The 21,052-nt window shown below is 37.5% G+C and overlaps 1 protein-coding gene across 1 annotated transcript; it reads right to left on the reverse strand.

The window, feature by feature from the left end:
* Nucleotides 1–746: 746 nt before the first annotated feature.
* On the reverse strand, nt 747–2,932 carry LOC131156373 (uncharacterized). Its single transcript, XM_058110004.1, has 4 exons — nt 2,695–2,932; nt 2,397–2,485; nt 1,190–2,243; nt 747–1,103 (listed from the first exon to the last, which is right to left on the reverse strand). The coding sequence occupies exons 1-4, from the start codon at nt 2,776–2,778 to the stop codon at nt 1,002–1,004; spliced, it is 1,329 nt and encodes a 442-aa protein (XP_057965987.1). The 5' UTR covers nt 2,779–2,932; the 3' UTR covers nt 747–1,001.
* Nucleotides 2,933–21,052: the final 18,120 nt, after the last annotated feature.

Here is a 21,052-nt window from a genome sequence, read left to right on the forward strand (position 1 = left end):
TATAAGAAGAAACAAGGAGACGAGCTAGGTTTATTAGAGACCATCCTTACTTCCACATCAAGTGTCCATTAGAGATGTCTTAATCATATGAGCATGGTTTGTCTTTAATCTTTCGATGCACCAACCCGCCTGGGATAAAATTATAAGGGAAAATGGGCTAAAACACTCCACCAGACATGGAGATCAAAGACCATTATTTAGTTCAAAACCACTCTATGGGGGATAAAAAGGCCATGCGAGGATGGGTGAGAACCTGTCAAGACCACATCCCACTACCCATAAAAGGTTAGTTTAGATTATAAGATACTTTTTATGAGATAAAATTGTGAAATATGGGCGCCCAAGCGGGTGCTACCCTCTATTTAAGTTGTAGGAATTTTTTTTTTGATTACATAGGAATTTCAGCCACTGCCAACAAGTCTTTCAGACCCCTAGTGTGGCACCAAACTTACGGATCAGTGCCCTTCCCTAGATCTCACTGATTAGGTAAAGTCCGGAATGCGGTATTGTATTCATATTTTACCTCTTTAATTTGTTGGATGGGTTTAATGGGGGGCTTCCACCAGTCTGATCACACCTTGCCCAATTCTAATTTTCAAAACTAAGATAAACTAATGTCCCCAACCAGTCCTCTGTTAAATCATAGTGTAAACCCAACTGCATAATTTTCCTTTTACCAGTACAGAATTACAGGGTTATCAAAGAATTGAAACATTTTTGTAAGGATTTGAAGAGAGACAGAGAGAGATGTAAAATTAAACTCTATATTGTTCATCATTATTACACAAGAAAAAAAACTACGAATCATAGAAAGCATTCAAATCTCCCACATGTAAACACATAAACCAACACATAGCAATGAATGTAGTGAGTGATGAAGAGAAGAACTGTGTAAAAATGGCACACACACAAGCAGCACGCGTAGAAGCAGAGCACACTCAGAAGCATCAGAAGCATCACAGTCCTGCCCAGGTTTTCTCAAGCCAGATAGATTTGGTAGTTTAGGCATCAGCAGCAGCAGCAGCAGCATTATTAGCAGTCTTCTTTAAAGCCCTTTCCAGCCTCGTCTCAAATGGGGTAGAATGCCAATTCACTCTCTTATCCTGCACACTCACAACGCTTTATCAATACACTACTTGTTCCCAGATGCCAAAAAAAACAATACCCACAAATCTCACTTCACATCTACCTCTCTGTACTTGCTGGTTGTGTTTGGGATCCCTTTATAGGAAGAGGCTGAGCCAGAGTCCTTGCCGGTCTCTACGTGACACCAGTAGCCCCCAACAGTGCCTATAATGGGCATCTCGTCGGGGCTCCGGCTCGGAGACTTTCTCGGCGAAGTAGAAGCTGAAAACTGCCGGAGTTCTTCAACAGTTAATGCCCCTAGAATCGGCCTGTCTTCAAGGCTTCGCAGCGAGTCCGAACGGTTGGATATCCATTTTTCAGACTCTGAAGCCACCAAAGTAGCCTCGCTGATGGGTGTGCTTTCACTTTCAGAAGACCCTATCCAGCTTGAGAGGCTTGCATCTACAGATATTTCTTCCTTTGTGCACTTGGGTCGGTCCGATTTGAACTTGATACTAAATGATGATTCCTGTGAAGTATGTTCAAGACTAAATGATACTCTGGGTTGTTCATCCAAGGTGAAACCCTCCTTCTGCAGCTTCAATGGCGGTGCTTCTTTTGCTTTGATAGCTCTCCATTGAGTGAGGTTTTCTACTGGGTTCAGCACGTTATGAACATAAGCACTCCTGTGTCGAGCATTTTGGTTCAATCCAATAGTTTTCAGTTCATGATCAGGGGAACCAAATCCCGGCAATGGACTACGCAATTCCTCAATTGTCACTCGACTGGCTGAAACCTCATTCCTGGATTCCATAGATGGCTTATCCTGATCATAATCATCATACTGATCTTCCTCGTCGCCATCATTGTCATCATCTTCTAGATCACTTTCCTCAAAGTCAAACTCTTCGTCGCTATCTCTGCAATTGTAGTACCTGTGATCTGGGGGAAAAGTTCCCCACATCGGTATGACCACACCGTCATCAGATGAGGAATGGGTGTGGCTCGACTTGGATAAGTTTTCTCTCTTCTCCTTGTTCCCGTCTTTGTCAGCAGCTCCTTCAGACGAAAAACCATCAATCCAATTATCAGAAATATGCTCGTAGGTTTTGACATTTGAATCAAAAGTAACTTTCTTTCTGGCGCTGGTGCTCAATCGCTCCTGATCAGGTTTCTCTCTGCACCCAAAACCCCAGAAAAAAGAATCAAAACAGAAACTAGAATTGAAAACGGTAGATGAATCGCCTTTATTTATTTATTTATTTTTCTTGCATTAAGCAAATAAAGCAAGAAATTTGAGAAACTAAAGGCAACGAAAATTGAGTACTCACTGGAGCTCTGGAACTTCGCCAGGGGGTTTCTCTGAGTTGTCTTCTCCTAAGGAGACAGTAGCTTTCACAGGATTGTAACTTCCATGTTTCTGTAACAAGTTTCAAATTTTCAAGAACAAAACCAACCAAAAAAGACCATTAAAGCTCTGTTTGGCTGCCGAGAAATTTAAGACTTAAAAAAAAAGAAAAGATTTCAGAACTTATAATTCGCAAATATTTTAACTATTTAGAACATCAGAAAACAAAACCACCATTCAGCTGAGCCTAGCTCCACAATCTAATCATCAGATGAGCTTACTTGGTCTCGAGGAAGAACCTGGTTCCTCTGTTTTCTGCGCTTACGATCCTTGGAAGAGCCGAAGCAGCCAAGAAAGCAACCCATCGGAGCACCCTTCTTTATCCCAGATAATGATTTGGTTGCGATGAAAGAAGCTTTGCTCAAAGGGCCTTCATGGTAACCGCACGAGAGAGAGAGAGAGAGAGAGGAGCGTAGAGGAGGAGAACGGAGACGGAGAAAACAAAACGGTCCAGAACTTTGAAGTAGCGAGCAAAAGGATTGTATATATTTTTGAAAAAAGGAAAGTGACCGTTACAAAACGTGTCTTGTCATTGTGAACACAGGCTGTAATCGGGAGCTATGATTCCAAATCCAAGGAAGTTAAAATAGGATGCTTATATTTATTATTTATAAATTCATCTGGACCGTTCATCCTGAATTTATGATCCCAATCTGTTTTGCTAAAAAAATTATTTAACTAATGCTTATATTTATTATTTATAAATTCATCTGGACCGTTCATCCTGAATTTATGATCCCAATCTGTTTTGCTAAAAATTTTATTTAACTAATGGGTGATTTGGATTTTGTTGTGTTAAATGCATCTATCTTAGATTTTAATTTGTGCATTAATTGTGAGTTAAGCTAAGTCTTAAATTTTTCATTTCTAATTTTTTTTTCAAATAATTCGAAAAATGTCACCCATGCTTTATATTTTTTACAAATTTATTAGGAAATTTTGAAAAACACCTTTTTACTATTTTTTTTTTCTAGATTTCTAACTCTTATTTTGTGTACACATGAAATTTGGAGCTTCAACTTTAGTCTGTATTGATTATATATAGAGTTTCTTCTAAATACATATGAATTCAAAATCAAACCCAAAAATCTATAATCTCAAATATTACCTGATATAATTTTAAAAAAAATTATCTTATTTATTAATTATCTTGTAAAATATAAATAAAAATAAAAAAATATTTTGCACATTTAAACAACTCTTTTTTCTACCTTTTTAACACGGATCTTGTAAAAGTAAAAAATAAGTTATAATTTTTATAATTTTTTAGAAAATAAAAATATATATATTTTCCACAATTAAATGGGTTTTTTTAATAAAAAAAAAACAACTTTTCTAAATGAGCTTCTACCAATTATAGAATTAGAAATTTTCAAAGATAAAAGTTAAAAGTTAACTTTTTTTTTTTTTTCTAACAAATTATTCTTTTTTCAGAGTTCTCTTTAGTTCTTATAAAATACTACAAATTTATGTAGGTATTAATTATATTTTTAAAAAATGAGATACCCCTTTTTTGTCATTTTAAAACATTTTAGGAATTATGGTTCTTATTATGAGACCTTGAGGATCAATTTTTCTTTTTTACCACCTTTTCTGGAGAAGACAAATAAATTTATTAAGAATCTAAATCATCTCATTTTCTACAATTCTTTTTGAAAAGCTCATTCACATCAACCACACAAAGCCAAATTAAGCGTAAGTAGGCAAGAGAAAACTTCTCCATTTAATTTTTTTTTAAGAAAAATGTTACAAAAAAGAAAGAAAATATGGTTGAATCTACTTTTTCATATTTGGTTATTAAGGGAAGTGAGAGAAAATTAAATATATAGTATATTAATAAACAAAATTTAGATTTTAAATGTTTTTGACCTTTGGAATTTCTTAATTTTATATAATCAAATTGGAACAAATTTTTACTTGTATAGTATATAAAGAGAGAGAGAGAGAGAAAGAGAGAGAGAGAGAGAGAGTATGATGTGCAATGATTTTTCTTATATATATATTTTCATTTTCTTAAATAAAATAATTAGTATAAATGGAGCTTTTGACTTCTCTTATTTAATTTACTCGAGATTCAATTTGGATGCCAATGCATTTTTAGTTTTAGTAATAGATGATCTATAGAGTTGAATGAACATCATGAATTTTCATGCCTTCACAATTCCAAAAACTATTTTATATTTGTGCCACCATTATCCATTGGGCAAAAAAGATCTCTTGAGGTTGCTACATGTTTGGTTTAAGAAATCGTATATGTCATGTTTTAGAGCATTTTCAAGTTTTAATATATGTTTTAAGACTCTTTACTCATACTTTTGTCGGAATAAGAAAATATCCTTGTCTCGTTGAAGTTTTTTTTTATTAAGTATAAGATGAGGGGAGTATCCAAACATCCATATGATTGGGAATAAGGAAGAAAGCCCTTTTACTTTATAAGAGTATTTTAGAAAAAAGAGTAAGTAGGGAAACACAAACACCCCCTAGTTTCCAAATTTATTAAGGAGAGCTAAAACTCCCAAGGGCGAAATTGGAGAGAAGGGCTACACATTCAAAGAGAGACTAGGAGAACCTATGTCCAACTAGAGAGAGAGAAGAGCGCTCATATTGAAAAAAGAAGGAAGGATATTGGTTTCCTTGGGGTATAATTCTTGGTTTATGATATTAAACTTAGAAATCTTACTCAATCGATTGAAGAAAATTCTGTAAGGTATGTGTTGGGAAGAAACGAGACTTATCGAAAAATCATGGAAGTACAATCTAAAGTTCTTTCTCTCTTAATTAATAAAATCAGTTCTTATGATATGACAATAGCAAAAATATATATATTTTCGGTAGCACAAAATCAGCCTAAAAAATAATCACAAATATTAGTCACACGAGACACAATTTTACGTGGAAAACCCCTTCAAATCAAAAGGTAAAAATCACGGGACTTAAGAGTCCACTCAAAAACTTACTATGAAAGTGTGGGTACAAGATATCAATTTTCAGTTATCACAATGAGTACATAACTCTATTTTTAGCTAACAATAAGAGATCTTAAAAAACAAATAGGGAAAGTTGAGAATTTCACCAAAAAATGTGGTAACTGTTCAAACCTGATATCTGACGCTATAGTGCTTGTACGACCAATCTGAGTATTCAAAATCCATGTCTATGAGCCCTCTATCTACTGAAAAAAAAAATCAACTTGATTAGACCATGGATGACTCCAATCGTAAGTTAATCAAAACTGCACACTATTACAAATACACAGATTTTCTCAACGTAGTTACTATTCAAAAGCCGATATTTGATGCTACAGTTCTTAGATAACCAATTCGACTGTTCAAAATCAGAATCTATGCGTTCTCTATTTATTGACAAAAATTTAGCTTGATTGGACAACGGATGACCCTCCAAGCATTGGTTGATCAAAATTGTGTTTTATTACAAAAACTCAGATTTTCTCAATGTGGTTCTTCCTCTTTTTGCCGTACACTCTCTCTCAATTTATAATGGAATTCTACACTACCAACCCTAATTTTATTTACTTAAATGAGGTGTAAAAAGGCCTCTAAAAATTCTCAAAAAAGAGCCATAAGAAAATGGGCTATAGGGTTGAATGAGGTTTCTCCACATAGAAGGGATACCCAAACCTAGCAAATCTCCCCCTCCCAACTATGTGGAGGTGCTCGCCATCTTTATGATCAAGCAACAAGTTTCAAACTTTCCTCTTGGTAAGACTTTAGTCAACATATCAGCACCAATATCATCTGTATGAATTTTCTCAAGTTTTAGTAGTTTAGCATCTAGAACATCTTGTTTCCAATGATACCTTACGTCAATATATTTAGACCTAATATGAAAGGTTGAATTTTTACCAAGATGAATAGCACTTTGGCTATCACAAAATAACACATACCTCTCCTGTGTAAAGCCAAGTTCTTTCATAAATTTCTTTATCCAAATCAATTCCTTGCATGCTTTGGTCACTGTAATAAACTCTAATTCAGTAGTGGACAATGCAACACATTTTTGCAATTTGGATTGACCCATAGCTTCCCTTGTAGAAGTGATCAAGTAACCCGATGTAGATTTTATGGATTCAATATCTCCAGCCATATCAGAATTTGTATAACCAAGTAGGTTTCTCATTACCAAAATTAAGTTTCAAGTTGGAGGTACTTAGAAGATATCTTATAATCCACTTCACTACATTCCAATGCTCTTTACTTGGGTTAGAAGGAAACCAATTCACTGTACCAGAAGAATTGACTGCATTCCAATTGCTCTTGTGTGTACCATTGCATACATCAAACTATCCATGACTGTAGCATAAGGAACTTTCTGCATGTCTTCCTTCTCTTTTTACGTGGAAGGACTTTGCTTGGCACTCAGTCTAAAGTGTGTAGCAAAAGGAGTGCTCACCATTTTAGTTTTGTCCATATTAAACCTTTAAAGTACTTTTTCAATGAACTTCTCCTGTGATAACCATAACTTCTTGGCCTTTCTATCACACGTTATCCTTATACCAAGGATTTGCTTTGCTGGTCCCAAGTCCTTCATCGTAAAGGACTTACTCAATTTTTGCTTCAATATGTCAATCTTAGAAGCATTACAACCTACAATAAGCATTTCATCAACATAGAGCAAAAATAATAATAAAATCACCATCAGAGAAATTCTGAACAAAAACACAATGATTAGAAGTAGTCTTCTTATAGCCATGCTCCCCCATAACATACTTAAAACTTCTTACACCATTGTCTCAGAGCTTGCTTCAAGTCATACAAGCTCTTCTTCAATTTGCACACATAGTCCTCTTTCCCTTGTGTACTAAAACCCTTTAGCTACTCCACATAAAGCTCTTCATCCAAGTCACCATGAAAAAAAATAGTCTTCACATCCATGTGTTCAACCTTTAAATCATAGTAGGCTGCCAAACTCAATATAGTTCTAATAGAGGACATTTTTACATTTGGTGAGAATATTTCCTCAAAATCAATCCCCTTTTTTTGACTAAAACCCTTAACAACCAATTTGGCTTTGTATCGTGGACTTGAAGAATTCTCATCTTGTTTCAACATGTAAGCCCACCAACTTTTCAAAGCTCTCTTACCCTTAAGCAATTTCACCAGCTTATATGTATGGTTTTCATGCAAATATTTTAAGTTCATCTTTTATAGCATCAACCCACTGATTTTTGCAGTCACTTTCCATAACCTCTTCATAACACTCTGGTTCTTCTTCATTAATTAAAAGCACATACTAGTTAGAAGAATACCTCAAAGAAGGCTTTCGGTTGCTAGTAGACCTCCGAAGTGGAATTGCTGGTGGATTCATAGGTGCTTAGAGTTGATCATTCACAACATCATCCATGGGAGCATTAAGTTCACCCATACCCCGTTGGTCATCATCAACATCTTTTTGCATATCATTATCAATTGGATTTGGCAAAGGGGTTAAAGGAATTGGAAACATATCGCTCAAGTTATCATTACTTTGTGAAACTATCTTCTCTGCTTTATCAATGTCTTTAATGGTCTGACCCTCAATGAAAACATCTCGTCTTCTAACAAGCTTGTTTTCAACTGGATCATATAATATGTACCCAAATTCATCTTGACCATAACCAAGAAAGACACACTGATGAATCTTGGCATCTAACTTTGACCTCTCATCCTTTGGAACATGTACAAATGCCTTGCAACCAAACACACCCAGGATATCATAAGAGACGTTCTTGCTAGAATAAACTTTATCTGGTTCATCGCTCTGCAAAGGAACACTAGGAGATAGATTAATCACATATGCCACTGTATATAAGGCTTCATGTCATGCCCCGAACCTGCAAATGCATCCCAAGTGTGAATTTAGTAACCTAACATGTCTCTATATCAACTAAAACATACATGATACTACACCGAATAAGGGTTCAACCCCGTGGGGTACATGTAAACCCTATACACAATCACATACATATCCATACACATCAAATATGCAGCAGAAATGTTCTTTCTAATACATACAACGTATCATACCAGAGTCTATACATAGCTAAAATCTACGCTCCAAAATGTAGTATATACCCCGGGTGCTACAAAACTGAACAATGACAATCTGGTTACAAAATCAGTACTTACTCAAGCACTATATGTAGCTAACCAACACCAACACTCTCGAATGCTAGGATGTTAGTTTCGGCTACTCGAAGGACCTGAAAAACATTTGAATATTCGAGGTGAGACACCTCTCAGTAAGGAAGAAAACAGATTATATAAGTGTGTGACATACAAGTGTGATTTCAACATAAAACATAACACGATACAGTTCCAGTATTTACAATCCAGTTCCAGTACATATGATACCAAACATACGGTCAGTGTCGTCACACTCAAGCACCCGATACCCTGCAATAACCGAAGCCCCACAACGATATCGTTGCTAATACGGTGTCCACTCACATCCATTAGTGACTAGCTAGAACAAACAAGTGATATTTCACACCCTCGGATATAGAGCCAGACAATCTTGCCCATGGTATTTGGCCGAGACATAGAGTTTGCCCACGGTAATTAGGTGAGACGTGGCAAATTTCAAAAAATCTAGAACAATTTTGGAACTCATGTTCCTGTACCCCTCAGCTTACGGTAATTAGCCATCATAACTATTTTTACAAAACCTGGAACATTTTACATACAACAATTCATTCTACGCTTATTTGAGTATACAACAATCATATCGTTTTCAATTCGAGAATACAGTTTAATACAAATGTAGGTACGATCATCTTGTTACTACCGTTTTATACAACATACGATTTTCCAACAAAAAGAGAGATGATACTCGAAACCCCCAATTTTCCCCAAAAATGTAACCCAAAAATCTCGCAATTTCACCCAATAGATTTTCCCAAATAAGTAACCAAAACATACATACAATCGTAAACTACATGTTCATCGATTCCGATTTCAAAAATAACTGATATAAATAGAATCCCCTTACCTTAACCTGAAAACCAACACACGAACTCTATGGCTCCAAAACTATGAACCGAGTTCTCAAATCCTAAACATCAAAGAGCTATACTTCACTATAAATCTTACTACTACACATATACCAAAACGAAAATGAAATCGGACCCTTACCTCGATTTTGGGTCAAAACCCAAAAATCCTTGAAATGTAATTCTGATTCGCTATAAACGTAGAGATTCTCCTCCTGATCCACATGGTAGCATCGAATCATCGATTCGGGTAAGAGATGGCCCGAAATCCTAGAGAGAGTGAGAGAGAGATTCGAGTTTTAGAGAGAGAGAGAGGTTTTGAGTTTTCTGAGCAATGAAGCAACAAAATATCCTATTTATAGACCCTTGACCCGAAACAACTCGTGGATGAGACGGCGCCTTCGTCGACGAATCATCTACACATTTTGTCAATGAACCGGTTCCTTCGGCAACGAACCCCATTCCAATATTTTACATCTTGTTCAGTATCTCTTCATTGACGAGGCTCTAAATTTTGGTGACGAAGAGTATGAGGGCCTTTGTCGACGAGAACAATGGCTTCGTTGACGAAGCCTACTAATTTTATCTTTTTACCCTTTTGTCTTTTATTAAATTTGAAATTCTCGGGTTGGGTTCTTACAACCTTCCCTCCTTATAAAAATTTTGTCCTCAAAATTTGTTATCTCTCATTTACCAACTCAACAACATGCCCAAATGCATACTTGACTCTAGAAAGAGTTGGCAGCCACCCACATAGCAGCCCCGTCCAAAATACATACATACTCTCACTTATGGCGGAGAAATACCGTGGTTACATACATACTATAGAGACCCGAACTTGTAAATAAGAAAATAAATAAGGAAAAGGGGAATTAATGCTGGGTTCGTCGATGAAGGAAGAATGTTCGTTGATGAAGTTCCTTTGGTGCCTCGTTGACAAAATTCAGAGCGTCGTTGACAAGGAAATACCGAGCGAGCCAAAGAAAATATCCAGATGGGGTTTGTCGACTAAGGTATGGCTTTGTCAATGAGATGTGTGGCTAGCTTGTTGATGAAGGCGCCGCCTCATCAACAAGTTTGACTTGGTCAAGGGCCCTATAAATATCCTTTTTAGTTGCTTAAGGATTAAGAAAACCCAAAAGCGCTCTCTCTCTCTCTAGAACTAGCGAGTTCCCTCTCTCTCTCTCTCTATGATCCTTCGCCAATCGTCGTTCGTTTCTACGAATGAAGGTTCCTGCGTGGATCAGAGGAGGAAACTCTACAAATATAACGGATCAGATTGTCGTTTTGAAGATTTTTGGGTTTTCCCAAAAATTGAGGTAAGGATATGATTTCGTTTTTGATTAGGTAGTTGGATATTAATCAAGATTTTGGTAAAGTAACGTTCTGTGATTTTTAGGTTTCGAGGATCTCGGGTTGTTGGTTTGGACCGATTCGTATGTGTTTCTATTTTTGGGTTTAAGGTAAGGGGAATTTGTTTACAAGAGTTTTTTTTTTTAAACTAAATTGCTAAAAAGTTAGTTTATGGTTATATGAATGATTTTACTGCTTATTTGTTAAATTTTGTGGGATAAAAATGTCGATTTTTTTATTTACGATTTTTGGTAAAAATGAGGATTTTGGCGTATGATCTCCAAACTTTCCAAAACTTCTTTATTTGCACTAATATTATTGTAGGAGATGCTTGAATCACTCATTTCTCATTCAAATGATGTTTATTAAATTTTATACCATATAGCGGACTTTTAACTAAACTAGTGTGACATATGGATTGAATTGAAATGTGAGATTCTCTTATAATATTTCAATGAATTATGGGAACTGGAGTTCCATTTTGCTATACTGAAAATGTGGAAAACAGATGTCGGATATATACCGTACTATATACATAAAAAGGGTTAAATTGAGAGAGCATGTGTCGGTTTATACTATGATACGATTGTATGAGTTTGTGAAAATACTGGAAATGCATAGATTACTATGTTTTATTGTAAATTGTATGTATGATAAATGGAACCACAACTTGCTACCAAAGGAGTTGAAAGATACTTTAGTGTGAAAGAGTTGAAACATACTTCAGTTTATAGGGGTTGAAAGATACTCCCATTACTAAAGGCTTGGTTCCGTAGCTTGTAAAGTACAGTGCAATCACACATGTGAATTAGTGTGAGTACAGAGATAGTTGGCTTGCAGGAGTAATGGAACTACTGGTGAAATAATGGACCAGGTGGGGCAGTCGGACTATATAATAGATGCTCGACAGTGCCTGCACAAACAGGGCATGTTAGAGTTATCGGTGCACAACCCGTGCCACAGATTTCTGTCTATAGATCTCTTATATTACAGTATTGCAAATATGCCTTATATGTAGTAGATTTTAATTGAAATATACGCATGTGGTCACACACTGTTGTAATATTTTTCACCTTACTGAGAAGTGTCTCACCCCATTATACAAACTTTGTTTCAAGTTCTATTGAACGTCAGTCCTAGTTGCTAGAGGTAACGGGGAGGTGGTTTTTAAGTTTAGCTTACGTAACCCTTTTATGTGTTTAATAGTCTTGGTATGGAATATCTTTTTGGGAGATTGTAAGAATTTGGTTATATGTTGAATATGGATGTATGTATTATAGAAGACAGGTAGAAAACTCTGGTATATGTCTAATAGAAATCCCGATAGATGTTTATGTTTTTCGCTATAGTTGTGTATGACTTACACCCGTATGTCCCTATTTAGGACGAGTTGTTTATGCATGTATATCAGGTACAAGTATTTTGTATTGGTGATAACAATCTGGGTCCGTATAAAGGGCTGGGTTGTTAGAGTTGGTATCAGAGCCATAACTTGTTGGAAGTGTGATTTGATTCATGCTACCTAGTTAGGGATATATGCAGAACTTAGGATTTACTAGTTTCTATAGTCGAGAATATACCAGAGTATAGGATATGGATAAGACCTTGGGTTTTGCTTTGTATACCTAGAGACAGAAATCCATTGACAGACTTCTGTGTTTTTATGGATCAATCGAAAGGTTTAGAAAATCATGACAATCCATTAACAGTTTTGTTTCCAAGTGAAAGGGCGGAACTTGAGTTAGAATGACGATGCCAAATTAACGGAATATGTTTATATTAAGGATATGAATTTAGGGGATTGAGTCTATGGTATGATTGTATTAGCTGATGTTTAGGCCATTACCCTCCTAATGGATTTCTCAATTGCTTTTCAGGATGGAATCTAGGGACATTACTGCCAATGTGGGAGGCAGTAGTAGTGAGGGTGCTGGCCATGAGGCTGGCAGTGACTCTATGAGCGTATTGCGGGATTTCGCACAGTAGCTTATGGCTGAGGTGGTGCAAACGAATAGAGGGTAGGACCATCCCACGACTGAGATGGGTTGCTCCATTGATCAGTTCACCAGGTTGAAGCCTTCGGTTTTCGTAGGAAGTGTAGATCTAGTTCGAGCTGAGAATTGGATCCAGGAGATCGAGAAGATCCTGGATGTTTTAAACTACACAGAGAAGAAGAAGGTAATGTTTGCAACATTCAAGTTGTTAGGAGAAGCAGACAGATGGTGGGTGTCTGTAAAGAGGATGGAGGAGCACCGACCGATACCAGTAGCGATGACGTGGGCTGATTTCAAAGAGCTATTCTTTGAATGGTATTTTTCGGCCACGGTCATAAATGCGAAGATGAAGGAATTCATAAGCCTGACGCTGGAGTTGCTGATGGTGCAGCAATACACTGCCAAATTCTAGGAGCTATCCAATTCGCTCCATTCGTGATACCAGATGAAACGAAGAAGGCCTGGAAGTTTCAGAGGGATTTGAGGAAGGAAGTACGGAGACAGACAGCGATCTTACAGTTGTAGGACTTTGCTACATTGATTGACAAAGCTACTGTAGCAGAGGAGAGTTTGCTAAAGGACACGGAGGTTTAAGTCTCGAAGAAGAGGCCAGCGCCTCCCAGTTCTTCGTCTGGGATGAGGTAGGGTAATTGGAAGAAGAATAGTGGTGGTACACCTTAGAGTACCGCATCTTATCATGATTGCTCTCTATGTGGTAAGAGGCACGCTGGGCAGTGTTGGATAACTACAGGGGCTTGTATGTGGTGTGGTAAGCTAGGACATCGGGCGAGAGACTGTCGTATGCGGGGTAGCAGTGGAACCTCACAACAACCATATAGGGGAAATACTCAGGCGCAGCGTGGTGGTCAGTAAGGGGGTACAAACCAGGTTAGGGTGTATTCTTTGACTCCCGGTGACGTAGAGAATGCTAGTGATGTAGTCACAGGTATCATTTACATGCTTTCTCATAAAGCTGTTGTATTATTTGATTCCAGGGCAACGCATTCTTTTATTTCCCGAGGATTTGTTAAACTGTGTGGATTAGAGGTGCAACTATTAGATTATAAACTGGTGGTGGCTATGCCGTCTAAGTCTGTAGTCGGGTGTAGCAAAGTAGTACGTGAATTCTCGGTGGAGATTTAGGGAAGGGTGCTACCAGTTGGCCTTGTGGTGTATGACATGTATGACTTTGATATCATCTTAGGGATGGACTGGTTGTCGGCTAGTTATGCCAGTATTGATTGCCACATGAGGGAGGTGTTGTTTAGACCGCTAGGGGAGTAGGAATTTAAATTCCTAGGGTCGTGTGTGCGTTCCGCACTACGAATCCTTTCAGCTATGCAGGCTAAGAAGTTACTCATGAAGCGATGCCAGGGGTATCTGGCGTTGGTGAAAAACGCGTCGGTCGAAGAAAGTATACTGGAGATGATTGCTATAGTACACGAGTTCCTTGACGTGTTTCCAGAGGACTTGCTAGGATTACCTCCGGACCGTGAAGTGAAATTCGCTATAAATTTAGCTCCAGGTACAACACTGATATCGAAAGCTCCATATCATATGGCTCTAGCTGAACTGAGAGAGTTGAAAGAACAGCTCCACGAGCTGCTAGATAAGGGGTACATTCGACCAATTGTTTCTCCTTAGGGAGCACCGGTGTTATTTGTGAAGAAGACGGATGGGTCGATGAGGATGTGCATCGACTATAGAGAGCTTAACAAGGTGATGGTAAAGAATAAATACCCGCTACCCAGGATTGATAATTTGTTTGATCAGCTTCAGGGCACGCAGATCTTCTCTAAGATTGATCTACGATCTGGGTGTCACTAGCTGAAGGTGAAAGTGGAGGACGTTTTGAAGATAGCATTTCGAACTTGGTATGGCCATTATAAATTTATGGTTATGCCTTTTGGTTTAACTAATGCACCTGTAACATTTATGGATCTGATGAATAGGGTCTTTCACAAATATTTAGACTAGTTCGTCGTGGTATTTATTGATGACATCCTAGTGTATTCTAGGAGCGCTGTAGAGCATGAAGTTCATTTGAGGCTAGTACTACAAATGCTTAAGGATAAGAGGTTATATGCTAAACTAAAGAAGTGCGATTTCTAGTTGGAGCAGATTGCATTTCTAGGGCACGTAGTATCCAACGAAGGTGTATTAGTGGACCTGAGTAAGATAGAGGCAGTAGTGGACTGGACGAGACTGAAGAATGTTCAGGAAGTCATAAGTTTTATGGGTCTTGTAGGTTACTACCGTTGGTTCGTAGAAGGGTTCTCCAGTTTAGCAGGTCCTTTGACGCAACTCATAAGGAAGAACATGTGGTACGGTTGGACTGATGAGTGTGAGCTGAGTTTCCAAGAGCTGAAATGGCGACTAGTTACTGCTCCAGTACTAACCATTCCATCTAGAGATGGTAGATTTGTTATCTACAGTGACGCCTCTAAAAAGGGTCTTGGTTACTTTCTAATGCAGCAAGGTCGAGTGGTTGCTTACGCGTCTCATCAACTCAAGGAGTAAGAGAAGAGCTACCCAACACATGATATGGAATTAGAAGCGGTGGTGTTTGCATTGAAAATTTGGAGGTACTACCTGTACGGTGAAAGGTGTGAGATTTTTATCGACCATAAAAGTCTTAAATACTTTTTCACCCAGAAAGTGTTGAACATGAGATAGCGCAGATTGCTTGAGTTGATCAAAGACTATGACTGTATTGTTAGCTATCACCCAGGAAAGGCTAATGTGGTAGGTGATGTTCTGAGTCGGAAGTCTGTTGATGCATCATTCTCAGTGGTGGGAGTACAGCAGCAGATCTATATGGACCTTGAAAGGTTGGGCTTGGAGGTGGTAGAAGAAAATCATCAGGCTGTTCTTGCCAGCTTGGTGGTACAGTTGACTTTGCAGGAAAGGATTCGAGTAGCGCAAAAAGAGGATTTAGAGTTGGTTGAGGTTATGGAAGGAGTTCACAATGGGTTGAAGCCAAATTTCAATATCTCGGGTGATGGGATATTGAGATTTCACAGCAGGGTTTGTGTACCGAATGATGCCAAGATTAGACGGGTCATTCTAGAGGAGGTACACCATTCACTCTACATTGTACATCCGGGTAGTACGAAAATGTACTAAAATTTGAGGGAATCTTTTTGGTGGTCCAACATGAAAAAAGAGATTGCCCATTTTGTGGAGCAGTGCCTGACATGTCAGCGGATCAAGGTAGAATATCAGAGGCCAACAAAACCACTTCAGCCATTTGGCATCCCTGAGTAGAAGTGGGAGCACATCTCAATGGATTTTGTCATGGGATTACCTACGGTAGTATATGGGCAGAATGCTATATGGGTTATAGTGGATCGGTTGACGAAGACTGCACATTTCATTCCAATCAGAGTCAGCTACTCTATGAATAGGCTGGCAGAGCTTTATGTCCAAGAGGTGGTACGACTCCATGACATCCTTATTTCTATTGTTTCAGACCGAGATCCGCATTTTACATCTCATTTCTGGAAGAGTCTACAGGATGCCTTGGGATCACAACTAACGTTCAGTACGTATTTTCACCCGCAGAAGGATGGACAGTCGGAGAGGACTATTCAGACGTTAGAGGATATGTTGCGGGCTTGTGTACTGGACTTTGGTGATAGTTGGATACGATATCTACCACTTGTTGAGTTTGCATATAACAATAGTTACTAGGCTAGCATAGTGATGGCATCTTATGAAGCACTGTATGGTCGTCGGTGTTGATCTCTGTTGTACTAGGATCAAGTAGGTGAGCGGCAGATATTGGGTCCGGAACTAGTTCAACAGGCCTCTACAAAGGTCGAGTTGATCAGGGAGAGAATCAAGGCAGCTTAGAGTCGATAGAAGAGTCATGCCGATACTCGTTGACAAGATTTGGAATTTGAGGTAGGAGACACGGTATTTTTGAGGATCGCTCCGATGAAAGGGGTGATGAGGTTTGAAAAGAAAGGGAAGCTAAGTCCTCCGTATATCGGGCCTTTAGAGATCCTGGAAAGGATAGGTTCGGTTGCTTATCGAGTGGCTTTACCCCCATCACTATCCAGAGTTCATGATGTATTCTACGTGTCAGTACTAAGGAAATACATACCAAATCCATCGCACGTACTGTGTTACGAACCTCTAGAGATCAGTGATGCTTTGTCATATGAGGAGGTACCAGGTATTAGATCGAAAGGTACAATAATTACAGACCAAAGAGATACTACTAGTAAAGGTATTATGGCGTAACCATGCAATGGAAGAAGCTTCATGGGAATTAGAAATTGAGATACATCAAAAGTATTCTCAGTTGTTCAGAGATGGCTAGTTAGATAGGTAAGAAAATGTGTATATGTTAATGTGTTTTGTATTTATATTATACGTTCTTGAAGCGTTATATTGTAACCACAGTATTCCTCCGCCATATATGAGGATATGTAATAAACTTGGGCTGGAGCCATTTTGTAGGTGGCTACGAACTCTTCATTATAAGACAAGATTATGCTTAGCAATGATTAACAAATTTCGAGGATGATGCCTAAATCCCTTATTTCTCATTCAAATGATGTTTATTGAATTTTATACCATATAGCGAACTTTTAACTAAACTAGTGTGACATGTGGATTGAATTGAAATGTGAGATTCTTTTATAATATTTGAATGAATTATGGGAACTGGAGTTCCATTTTGCTATACTGAAAATGTGGAAAACAGATGCTGAATATATACCATGCTATATATGTAAAAAGGGTTAAACCGAGAGAGCATGTGCCGGTTTATACTATGATATGATTGTATGAGTTTGTGAAAATACTGGAAATGCACATATTACTATGTTTTATTGTAAATTGTATGTATGATAAATGGAACCACAACTTGTTACCAAAGGAGTTGAAAGATACTTCAGTGTAAAGGAGTTGAAACATACTTTAGTTTATAAGGGTTGAAAGATACTCCTGTTACTAAAGGCTTGGTTCCGTAGCTAGTAAAGTACAATGCAATCACACATGTGAATCAGTGTGAGTACAAAGATAGTTGGATTGCGAGAGTAATGGAACCACTGGTGAAATAATGGACCAGGTGGGGCAATCGGACTATATAATAGATGCTCGACAGTGCCTGCACAAACAGGGCATGTTAGAGTTATTGGTACACAACCCGTGCCACGGGGTAAATAGGTGTATTATATTGTACCAAGCTGGTCGTTGTTCTAATATTTATATGCATGATTTAACAATTAAAATGGATAAGGTCACTGGATTTATGTCCATAGATCTCTTATATTACAGTATTGCAAATATGCCTTATATGTAGCAGATTTTAATTGAAATATATGCTTGTTGTCACGCACTGTTGTAATATTTTCCGCCTTACTGAGAAGTGTCTCACCCCATTATACAACCTTTGTTTTAGGTTCTACTGGACGTCAGTCCTAGTTGCTAGAGGGACCAGGGAGGTGGTTTTTGAGTTTAGCTTACGTAAGCCTTTTATGTGTGTAATAGTCTTGGTACGGAATATCTTTTTGGGAGATTGTAAGAATCTAGTTATATGTTGAATATGGATGTATGTATTATAGAAGACAGGTAGAAAACTCTGGTATATGTCGAATAGAAATCCCGATGGATGTGTATGTTTTTCGCTACAGTTGTATATGACTTACACTCGTATGTCCCTATTTAGGGCGGGTTGTTTATATATGTATATCAGGTACAGGTATTTTGTATTGGCGATAACAATCTGGGTCCGTATAAAGCGTTGGGTTGTTACACATACCATCTCGAGAGCTCACAATATTACAAAACTTTCCCAGAGATTAACCACATAACGTTACTACAATAACAGAATATTACATACGTACATACCCATACCGATCTTGCTATCGAAACTACTACTCAGAACAACTATGGATATTTTCGGTGTATTTCCGTCTCTAAATCCTAAGAAGCTTCCTCAACCGCGTGATTTTGCCATAGTTCCTTCACTAACAGTATCTCCTTGGTATGTAGCTTCTGAACTTTACGGTCCAGTATTTGAATGGGTATCTCCTCATGTAACGCCCTGAACCCTTAAACCCGGGTTCGGCGCGTTATACCGGATAAAATCCTTAATAATCCATAATTAACCTAACATACGCAACGGAAAACATAAACAAAATCTCCATATAACACAATACCAGAGTTTACTAATTTCTATCTATAATCCAAAGTATCCATCCAACACCTGCATTCCCATATATACATACATCTCCAAAAGCATTTCAGTATTTTCACAACCATCCTGTTTTCAACAGGATTAAAACATAAAAACTTAAAACATAAATATTTACATTCCTCCAAAGTGTTTTGAAAATATACCCTTTCTCTTTAAGTCCCTCAAAATGCTAAATACCCTCGAGCTCCCTAAGCTCGACCTCGAGGATGTCCTGAAAAAGAAATAATCATATTCGGTTGAGACACATCTCAGTAAGGGAAGAAATATACATATTAAAACAGCGTGTGGCCAACATGAGATAGATAGATATCATTTTTATTTCATTTGCAAATCATCATATAATATTGAAATCATTTTCTGAACCTAAACAATCACATGCAAATATTTAACCCACGAGATTACCCAAGGATAGGGGTGATAACCCGCCCATACAAGTAGCACCCCTCTACTCTGATACTTAGATAACCTTAAGGTCACAATTAAAACATATCAGAGCACTCACCTTACTCAGTAAGCCCTCAAGTGGTAGATTAACCTCGTACTCACACAGTTCAACAATAGTTTACCGGCAAAGGCCCTAAGGATAGGGAATCCTACCCGCCCATACAAGTAGGTTCCCTTTGCCCTAGTGTGTTATGCAACTACTGCCACATCTGAAGCTACTAGTGCACTCGCCTTACTCAGCAAGCCCTCAGGCGAAGAGTATGCCTCGCCCAATCATAACATGTTCTACATACATACATACTTCTATTATCATAATACATCATTCTGTTCTGTCATTATACATTCATGCACATTCATTCCTATTCATACTTTACTTTGCATTTCATTTCACTTTAAGTGACTTTTTCCCATTTACATCATTTGCCTTTGTCATTTCATTTCATTGCCATTTCATCAGTAATTTCATTGCATAACATTTCATTTCATTACTTCGTACTACAGCTGGTCTTTAGCCATCATCAGTTAGTCTATGTAGAAACTTACTAAATCTGCTAACACAGCTCCTTTTAGCTGTCATCAGTTAGTCTACACAGAAGTGTGCTAGAACTGCTAACATGGCTCTCTTTCAGCTGTCTTACATTTACATGGTTGCATTTAACATACACAAGCAACATTGTCCATATCATATTTTATTCTCATTATTTTACTTACTTAGCCTGCATCTCATACATTTAACATATAATTTGCACAGATTCTCATGCCACACAATTTAGCCGTAAAATTCATACATATTTCTCATAAAATAAGCCAACCCACATTTAACATTTACATGCTCAAAATACACTTCATTTCTTACATAATTCCTTAGAAAATTCCTTTCACTTTCGTTTGTTTACTTTCACACATATATAACTATATCAACAATCATAGGCTCAGAAAACATAAATTTCATGGTTGGCATTTTAAACCCACATGAAAAAAACATATATACATAAATAACACATGTTCATTTTTAATTCATGAAAAACCTGATTTAATATATAAATTTCTCCCTTACCTTGTTTCTTGAACTACGTCAACAGGGATCCCGAAAAGATGCCTGTGGCGTTCACCCGGAGCCTGAAATTAAATTCCTAGTTCCAATAAATTATTCCTGAATAAAATATTATTTTAATAATTTCTAGGCCCATAAATTCTAAATAAATAAATATACCCTTAAATATTGTCAAATTACTAAATTTCCCAAATTAATTAATTCATTTCCCCAAAATACTACCCATCTAGCCTTCCCTAGGCTCCACATACCTCAAATAAACATTTAAACTAATATTTAACACTCCCACTTAATTTCTAAATTACGCCTGCGGGGCCCAAAATTACACCCACGGCGCTTACCCGAGCCTTAATTCAAAAACCCTAATTCCATTTAAATTATTCCTAAATAACATACTTTTAAATATTTTCTAGGGTCATAATTTTTAATTTACAGTTATACCCGCAAATTTAACTAATTTGCCAAATTTAACTAATTTCCCAAATTTTCCAAATCCCACTCTCGCTTTGGAGTAGGGCCTAGAAAATCCCAATTG

This window comes from Malania oleifera, chromosome 5 (assembly GCF_029873635.1).
Source record: "Malania oleifera isolate guangnan ecotype guangnan chromosome 5, ASM2987363v1, whole genome shotgun sequence".
In the NCBI taxonomy this organism is placed as follows: domain Eukaryota; kingdom Viridiplantae; phylum Streptophyta; class Magnoliopsida; order Santalales; family Ximeniaceae; genus Malania; species Malania oleifera.